Genomic DNA, 9,313 nt, shown 5'->3' with positions numbered 1-9,313 from the left:
TTTTGTCAGTCAGCTCCTCGTGGCTGCTCTGAGTCTCTTGGCCCATGACCCTGGGCTTTCAGAAGTAACAGCTGAAGCTTTTAAAAGGTCACTGGACTTAATTCTTAAAGTTAGACCGCACTAGCACTGCAGTTAGCTTTCTCAGGGTATTTCCTTCAATTCTTCGACAGCCTCCATATTTCAGAGATACAGAATCACAGAGTGGTTGGGGTTAGGAGGGATCTCTGGAGATCATCCAGTCCAACCCACCTGCTAAAGCAGGTTCACCAGAGCAGATCACACAGGAATGTGTCCAGGTGGGTTTCAATGTCTCCAGAGGAGGAGACTCCACAACCTCTCAGGGCAGCCTGTTCCAGGGCTCTGGCACCTCACAGGAAAGAAGTTTCTCCTCATATTCAGATGGAACCTCCTGTGCTTCAGTCTGTGCCTGTTGCCCCTCATCCTGTCGTTGGGCACCACTGAAAGGAGTCTGGTCCCATCCTCTTGACACCCACCCTTGAGATATTTATAAGCATGGATAAGATCCCCTCTCAGCTTCTCTTCTCCAGGCTAAACAGACCCAGCTCTCTCCATCTTTCCTCAAAAGAAAGATGCTCCAGACCCCTCATCGTCTTCATAGTCCTCCACTAATTTAACACATGCTTGTGTAAAAACAAATAACATTAAAGAACAGAAAATAGGAAGCAGCAGCTAATAACAAATTTGGCTACAAAGTTAACTTGTAATACAATGAGGTTTTATTGAGGAATTGCTGTTTGGTAAACAACTGTAGAAACTGCAGAACTGCTCTCAATAGTCTTAATGGCTTTTGTATCCCCATAACATCCAAAAAAGAAAAATAAAATATGCTTAATGGCTGAACTCTAACAAGTTATTGTTTTTGAAGAGCTCCCAACAATTTCAAGTTCCTGTTGAAAGGAGAACAGAAGAAAAAAAGAGTTAATTTGGGACTCTCTGAAAAATCTGGTTCTTCTTTCTCCCTCTTACCCCCAATAACTGCTTGCATTATTTAAATAAAGTGACTTTATCTTACTTTAACTATTCTAGTATAGTCCTGGGAGGGGCAGGGGGGCTGGGACACCCAACAAAAGGCAGGTCTACAATGCACTAGAATAGTTATTGCATTTCCCAAAACTCTCATTGCACATCAGTCCTCTATATGGGAAGGATTTCTGTCACTTCAGTTTGTTATATTATAATGAATATCTACAGACTTAGTCTATACCTGCAAACTCAGATTGTGCAAGAACTTTATTGTAATTAAGAATCTAAGTTTATAAAAGCTACAATTTGCTAGGTTTTGTAAGCTCGTGCCCAAAGAAACTCAAAGAAATAAAACCACTTTTTTCCTGCCCAGAGAATACACTGCAAATAAATATTTCACTTCTCTAATTATGAAAGTATACACTGCAGGTACTAATAGTTTCTCATATTCAGCTGCTGTCATTCCACTCGAAAAAAATGAAACATACGTCAAGTCTTACTGCATGTATTAATTATGTTTAAGAAATAAAGCCGAGCTAGGAAGAAACCAACATTTTTAACTTAATGCTAAATTTAAGTGTGTAGAGACACTAAAACATTACAAGTATCAGTTCTGACTATTTATTAAAATATTACTCCACAATTATACAAAATATATTTCATATTTGCCACAAGAAAAAACAAAACTGATAAAAAACTTCTACTAGTTGGTGTTTAAAGATATCAAATGAACATTCAGGATTTTCTTATAACCAAAATTCTGCTTATTCTTGGTCTGTACACATATATTCATTCTTAAAAAAAAGACAAATTATGAAGGAACCCCTTCTTTTCCTTAGAGTATTGAACAAAACATCCTCTTATCCAGCATCAGGAAGTAATAACTTTACACAGTTCATTATACATCCATCCTCAATATTATGGCATATTCATACACAAAGATACTTATTGATCTTCCTCTTCGTCATTCCTATTTTTGAAATTCAGTGTTCTTTGGCCTCTTTCAGGGTCTTGCATTCGGAGGATGCGAATACGGGAACTCGTAGGCAGAGAACTAAAAATAAAGTATGTATCATTTAAACAGTGTTTCTTCTCCACAAATTTGAGTATTTCCATTACGTATTTTCCTTTAAATAACTTCATTATTTTTCTTCGACAGTTTTAAAAAACAGTAACATGGGGTGAAGTTCTGGCTTCACTGAACTGATACTGGAGCCAGGCTTCAGTAAAAGCTCGAGGTAAAGACAATGACTGATGTCAATCCTGTGATTTCTAACACTTACACCACCTGAACTATAGAAAAGGTACTTTCAAGAGAAACTCCAAATGAAATGACGATTGAATATCATTCATATTTGCCTTACAGATCCTGAAGTGGCACACAACTTTGCACATGCATAATCACATCACACTGAGAATTAACAACATTACTACACATACGTTTCTAAAGGCTTCTCCGCCGATTATCCTAAATTTTCTGAAGGTGCCTCTATACTTTTGTCAAATTAAATGATTACTGGGCATCCAACATGGAACAAAACATAACAAAACCAAGCTGCACTTAAACAGTAACCATACAGAAAATTTCTACATATTGATTGAATACAGTTTTAGAAATTCCCACCATGGCTCTTCCACTTAAATAAGAGTAGAATGCCATTATTCTACTTTTTGAAGATTTCAGTAAGGGAAGACAATTAAATCATTTTGAAGACTGCTTAATTATCCTATGCAGGCCTCACAGATCACATTTGGCTTATAGCAGAGCTGGCTGCATAAGGTTAGAGAGTGAATGTCCTGTTAAGTTGGGCAGAGACTTAAATGGAGGTTTTTAAAGAATTTTAAAGAATCCATTTCTAGAGCAGTAATATATTAAAAAAAAAAAAACAACTCAAATGACAATTTTCTTGAATATACTGTAGTATTAACAGGAAAAGTGGAAAAAATGCAAAGTCTTCTGTTAATTTTGGGAGGGAAGAGGCAGATACAGCGCTAAAAGCTACCAGGAGCCTACTTTACACAATGAAACATTTCAAAACGTTGTTCTACTTAATATAAAGTGATTCAAGTCTCACTGAACTACCATATTAAGAGACATTATGTAGACTGAAAAACCTATTAAATTCCCAGAACCTTCAGCAATGAACTGCTTAATTGTTGACGTTCTACTGCCACAACAGGAACATTTCTTTCTCCTTATATTTACTTTTTCCAAGTTATGCTCCTTGCAATAGAATTTCCTTGTAGTTCTTGTACCAGGAAATACAACACAGCATTATTACCTCATGCTTTGTGGGGTGAGCAAAATGAACTGTCGATGATGCTGAGAGTCAGCCACTTTGAGAATCATGTCCATTGCAATTCTTCTGTTAACCATGTCCTAAAGACAAAAAGATTTATCAGGTAGTGATACTGACTGTGTGCTTCACTGGCCTAATATTGCACAAGTGTTTAAGAATAAATTAATTAGAAAATACCTTAATAGAAAAACCTAACAGAATTAATATACAAAGAGAAGTCTTAATAAAAACCAAGCTGGAGAAACATTAGGGTTAAATTTGAAAAACTACAAACTACAGCCTAGGAAATTCTTAAACTCTATTTATTAGTACACAAACATAACAAAAAGCTTCTATTGGAACAATCACACACTCCTATTTGTGATGTTTTCCTCTCAGCTTTGATACACACAGTACTTCTTACTTTATTGGTATGTTGAGGTTAACTTTTTAGTGGAATAATGTTTCCTATAAAATCCTGCCTCAAAATTACCTGAAAGGATTTAAGCACAGCACAAAATCTAAGATGTTACGCAGCTTGTTTTTAATTACTACTGTTATTGTTATTATTACTATTCCTATTTTGAACACAACCTTATGCATTAGGCTTACTGAAAAAGATGTGTGATGGGAAGCTATTATTAGCAGGGGTTAATCAAAGCTCTGTTCATCTATGCTGTTAGACATGAAATAGTCTCCCTTGCAAATATGCTGACGGAGTCCTCTGGTGGTGAGGCTCCAGGGTTACACCAAAAGTAACTGCAGAACCTGGAGACAGTAAGGCTGCACTTACTGGCACTGCAGTGGAAATACAAATAGTGTGGAATTATTTATGGAATAGCTGACATGCAAGTTCTCTGCAGGGCCTGCAGTTCTGAGCATCCAACATTTTCTGGACAGACGGACAAACTTCTGTACAACTAACTTGTAAAAGAGGACCTTGCCTTTGGAAGGTGCCTGAAAAATGATTGCTTGTCCACTTTACATGCCTACTTTGCTTTTGAAATTCTATATATACAAAGTACGTTATCTTTTTTCCCCCTCTAGGTCTGTGATTCCAGTAAATAAATCACTGATGGCAGAGGGACGCTGAAGACAAAATTAAATAATCCAGTATCCACTCCTTGTCTCACAGAACGACATCTTTTTTCAAACCTTACCACCCTGCCTATTAATGAGGAGGAAATAAATATATATTAAAAAAATGATTAATCATCTATCCAGGGAAGCTGTACACAAAGATGATGTTTATCAGTTTTAGCTGACATTAGTATTTACTGCTCATTATTCTGCATTGCAACATCTTGGAAAGATGCTACTAGGTGAAGTATAAAACATGTTCCTGAGGAGCAACACTGAACTCAGTTGCTACACTTGCTCTGAAAACAAAACAAAACAAAACCCAACCCAACACATTGACCTCAAAATTGGTAGAAGCCAAAGCACATGCTAAGCCCAAAACTGTCACAGCAATATGCACAGGCAACCTGTGACCAACATAGTAACAACTGCCTGGGTAACTAATAAAAGTTATATTTCATTATTTTTGTGCTGAACTAAGGTTTAAGCATGTAAAGTAACAGATGCTCATAGCTCTGGGTACTAACTTCAGAAACAGAAGCAGCTTCAAAAGTCACTAAGCAAAGTGAACAAGATCCTTAACAAGTTTGTTTTTTGAGGATTTGTTTTTTTGTTTTGGAGGCTTGTATTCATTATTTAGAGTTAACTATAGTGTTTTAAAAGCTAACCAAACACAGATAACAACCCAACTATTTCACTTATGTCTAAAAATCAGAATGGCAAATGTAGTTTAAGTTTAAAATTACCATGTAGACATCAAATTCATCCAAGCATCTGAAAGGAGATTCAGTAATGGACCACAGAGAAAGAATAAAACAAACTGTTGAGAAGGAACGTTCACCTCCTGATAAGGATTTCACATCATTGAGAGAGGCTTTGTCTTCTTCTCGAGGCTGAATCTTGAAATAAAAATATTAAGAGCCATTTTTAAACCTGAGCTGGAGACTTACTAATAGAATCATAAATGCGAGCATGTTACACATGAACAGATAAAGATCACTTGAGAACAGTGTTAAGCACTTCACTGCCACCACCCTTCTGGAACGGGACGCTCCTCATCATTTCATAACACGGCTTGAGGATCACTGCAACACTGAATACACTGAATGACTCTAACAGTGTTTTCTTATTCAAGTCTCTATTTTTAATAGCTATTCAACAATGTTTAATAAATGTCAACCAGTGTAGTTATATTAGAGTAAAATGCAATGGTCACCAGCTACAACAGAAAAGCTGGTATTTGATTTACAGCAGGAGTTTCAAGGAGGAAGAGTTTCTTTACTGAAATACTTGAAACATTGTCAACAGTCCTTTGGTTCCATTGCCTATGAGGACATCTTGTGGCACTCCTCTAAGAATAAACCTAAGCATTTTCTTGTCCTGTTGATTACATTACGCTTAACAAGCCAAGAAGAAAAATAAGAATTATTTTGGAATGGGGTCAACTCTTGCATGAGAAACACTGAAACATCAGCTATAGAATAAAAAAAGTATTCTGAAAAAGCCAGATAATGACTTAACACTTTAAGGACTGAGCTTGAGTTCTTCAGATACATATCCTTCACCTGTTAAATACATGTTGACATAGTCCTAACTAATGTTGTTGCTACACATTTCTCCCCTGAATTCTGAAAACTGAAGTCCCTCACAGCAATAACAGTAAAAACTGCCATGACTAAAATTTTTGGGAAGGTATGTTAAAAGATCCAAACTTACAGAATTCACAGGAAAAAAACATAATATTGAAGTTTTCCGCCATTAGAAGTTGTTTCAATAATAACCAGTCATTATATAATCACACAAATTTCCTGTCAACAAAACAGGAATGAGTAATTTTGAAAGACTGACTAGGATGAATAGCTAGTGAATTCTTAGCATAAGACCACAGTCTAAATTTATTCCAACCTGCCCATAAAAAAAATATGTTTTTCTTGCTTGTTTTCAGCAACATTCAAAATTTAGTATATTGCATTTTGGAGAGGGGGGAATAATTTATTCTATCCTTTGCAATGCATGTCCTCTAGCAGCTGGTGTTAAAAAATAAGTATGTATTACCACAATTGAAATAATATAGAATTACTTACATTTATTGAAAGTGTCTCATTCTTGTGATCAAAAAGTATTTTTCCAGAGCAAGCTCGAATACGTAATAAATGGTCGAAGTAGAGTTTGCATCGTAATGAAAGGAGCCTTAAATCAAGCAAACAATTATTAGTTCAGTAAGTTCTAAAATGATAAAAATCTGTTATCACTTTTTCATGCAACGGTTTCAGATCATGTTCTTAAATATTAAACCCTGCTCCATTAATAACATCAAGCGCCCAAGCAGGTGACACTCAATACTGGACATATTGGAAAGAATCACTGACACAAGGTAACAAGGTAAGAAATACAGAAGCACAGGCTTTGTAGTTTCTAGAAGTCTGTTCCAACAGACTGGAAGCTTTTATACCCTTCTTCCACAACTCCAACAGAAAATAACCAAATTCCACTTCTTTCCTGTCCAGTATTAGGACTGCACAGTGAGGACAGAAAATAATTTATGTGGACTCTTCCAGACTCCAGGAATTTAAGTGTTGAATATTAACTGCCCCCCATCCCCACCTTCCCTCCAACTCTAGCATAAAATCCCCCCCAGTAGAAGACACATTATATTACCATCAAGAAAGAGCTATGATTCTTGAATGCATCTTAGAGTGGGATTTGTACTCCAATTTGGGCACTAGAAACAAGACTCAGTTTGACATATATGGGCATCATCAGGCAAGCATCAGATTCTGCAGGTCAGTCTTACCCACTAGTATTTCCATACTTCTACCTGCAAAGGTTGGGATTCTCCTGATCATTATTTGTCAGGATCATACTGGCACCCCCTCCAAATCCCAGATTAAAAAGCACCACAGAATCTGCATGAATAGGAACAAGATACTAAGGGACTAGAGCAAAAAAGAAGGGGTACACTCCTGGTATGGATCCTCTGTGACAGAAGCAGCTTTCAAATTTCAAAGTCTAAATAAATATCAGCACAGGGTGGAGAAAATTGTTCGGCCCACAATTAAATTCCGTGAGCACAGCACCACTAGTTATACTCGGTAAAAATGAGCAACAGTCCAGATGATTTCACTGCTTGGATGGTGCTGGTATTTTACTGACTAAACCCAGGACTGAAACAGAACTGCTTTGGATTAAGTCAGCACATCGGAGGCCCTTGGTGTGAAGCAAAATTGAGCCTTCAACTGATCACATTGTTCTTCCAGCTGTCAGTCCAGGCTGCCTCTAAACTGTCAGGCATGGTAGCATTGGATCTGGGAGCAAGATTAGGTTAGAAAGATCACTGTGAATACCACCTTAAAGGTATCTCATTCTCACAGGTCTACTCTGTAATTTTTTGCACTTAAATTTTAGTTTATCCAAAACCTGAAATGAGAGTAAAATTAACTCACCTTAAGAACTGATGATATATTTTGAATCTCTGTGTCATTATTTCTTCCAGCAGCCTAATAAATTTCTTTAAATGCTTCACTTTACTGTTTGCATCCTCATATCTTTCCTTTGCATCATGAAATTGCCTGTTTTAATTAACAGAAAGTTTAGGATCAACATGCATTACATTAAATCCAAACTGTTGTTATAAATCCTGAAAATCAATTTCATAATCAAAGGATCTACATTACAGTTAAAAGCATTTGATTAATCAAGTTAGACACTGTTTACTAATGAAAAGTGGTCAAAAATTAAATTTTACTTCTATATTTAACTCTTTGAAAGCAAACTCTGACACCAAGGAGAATGAATGACTGGTCTCCTCGCATTCAAGAATATCCAAAGTGAGGGAGTATTTAAAATACACCACAGTTAAAACCTCCAGTAATTGCTTAACTTCAGCATTAGTTATTCAAACTAGAAGTATGCTTAATGCTCACTGCATGCCAGAACAAGGGCAGGTTATGTTCACACCACCCAGTCGTAACTGGGTACCTCTATACACTAAAAGGCTATCTGACTATTGGTAACTTCATAAATATCATACAGACACTGTTTAAAAATCATGAGAGGGTAGTTCAAAACTCCTAAACCTCTTCAGTACAGGTTGACTGAGCAATCAGCAAAGGATGTTTTCACACCTTACTACATGGTTTGAGTTCTAAAACCAAATACAAATGCATTGTGAGTCAATAAGAAAACTCTTCCTTCTCCTGTCTTTTCCATCTTAATTGAACTACTTTAGACATTAAAGATAACTTACTGTATGATTTCTTCTCTGTTGCCATGGCGACTATTTTCTGTATTTATCCTCTCTCTCAAGCGATTCATTTCTGCATCAAGACTCTTAACAGTTCTGCTGACCTCTATGCGCTCTGGGTAGATTTGCCTAGCTTGTGAAATTTTTTCCTAAAGTAATGTTTGAAATTCAATTAATTGTTACATTTTTAAACAAACTGTTTAGTCTTCACAACAAATATTTTGTGCTATGGAAAAGCAAGGTCTCCAATCAAGAACAGCAAATCTATTTATCATTAATAATTTCACTAACAACATGTACAGATAGGTAGTTATTTCAATGTTAAGAATTGTACCCATGTGAAATCTTTAATATGTTCACACTTCCTTTAGCTAATACAGATCAATAAGGAGCCACATTCACCATATTTAATTAGGACAGTCTTCCAAAAGTCTTTGCAAGTGTAATTTCGGAGTTTGTTAATAAAGCTTGATTAGATAAGTCTTCAAAAGATCAGGTATGAGGTCTGTATAAGGAAAAACCTAGCATCCAAAAAAACCAAAACAATATGCAATTTAATTCTAAACACAAATTTTAAGGCTAGGTCACTTTAATCTTTTTCACTGCAAAATACAGAAGAGAAGAGTTCTATATGGGTAACCCCTAACTCATCTGTCAGGACAAAAATGATGCTCTGACAGACAAAAAGAGGCCTCCATTCATTTATACAAATTACTTCTACTTGATT

General features: G+C 36.2%; 1 protein-coding gene across 1 annotated transcript in view; it reads right to left on the bottom strand.

Moving 5' to 3' along the window:
• Positions 1 to 558: 558 nt before the first annotated feature.
• SMC6 (structural maintenance of chromosomes 6) overlaps positions 559 to 9,313 on the bottom strand; it is a 35,392-nt gene continuing 26,637 nt past the window's right edge. The window contains exons 23-29 of the mRNA XM_080341682.1: positions 8,590 to 8,735; positions 7,787 to 7,912; positions 6,428 to 6,533; positions 5,090 to 5,242; positions 3,267 to 3,364; positions 1,920 to 2,038; positions 559 to 908 (exon numbers count right to left, since the gene is read on the bottom strand). Of these exons, the coding sequence (XP_080197808.1) occupies positions 1,930 to 2,038; positions 3,267 to 3,364; positions 5,090 to 5,242; positions 6,428 to 6,533; positions 7,787 to 7,912; positions 8,590 to 8,735 (738 nt within the window). The 3' untranslated portion in view covers positions 559 to 908; positions 1,920 to 1,929. The remainder of the gene's footprint in view (positions 909 to 1,919; positions 2,039 to 3,266; positions 3,365 to 5,089; positions 5,243 to 6,427; positions 6,534 to 7,786; positions 7,913 to 8,589; positions 8,736 to 9,313) is intronic.

This window comes from Nesoenas mayeri (genome assembly GCF_963082525.1).
Source record: "Nesoenas mayeri genome assembly, chromosome: 3".
NCBI lineage: Eukaryota > Metazoa > Chordata > Aves > Columbiformes > Columbidae > Nesoenas > Nesoenas mayeri.
Note: the sequence above shows the minus strand (reverse complement) of the source record. Positions and strands in the feature narration are given on the sequence as shown.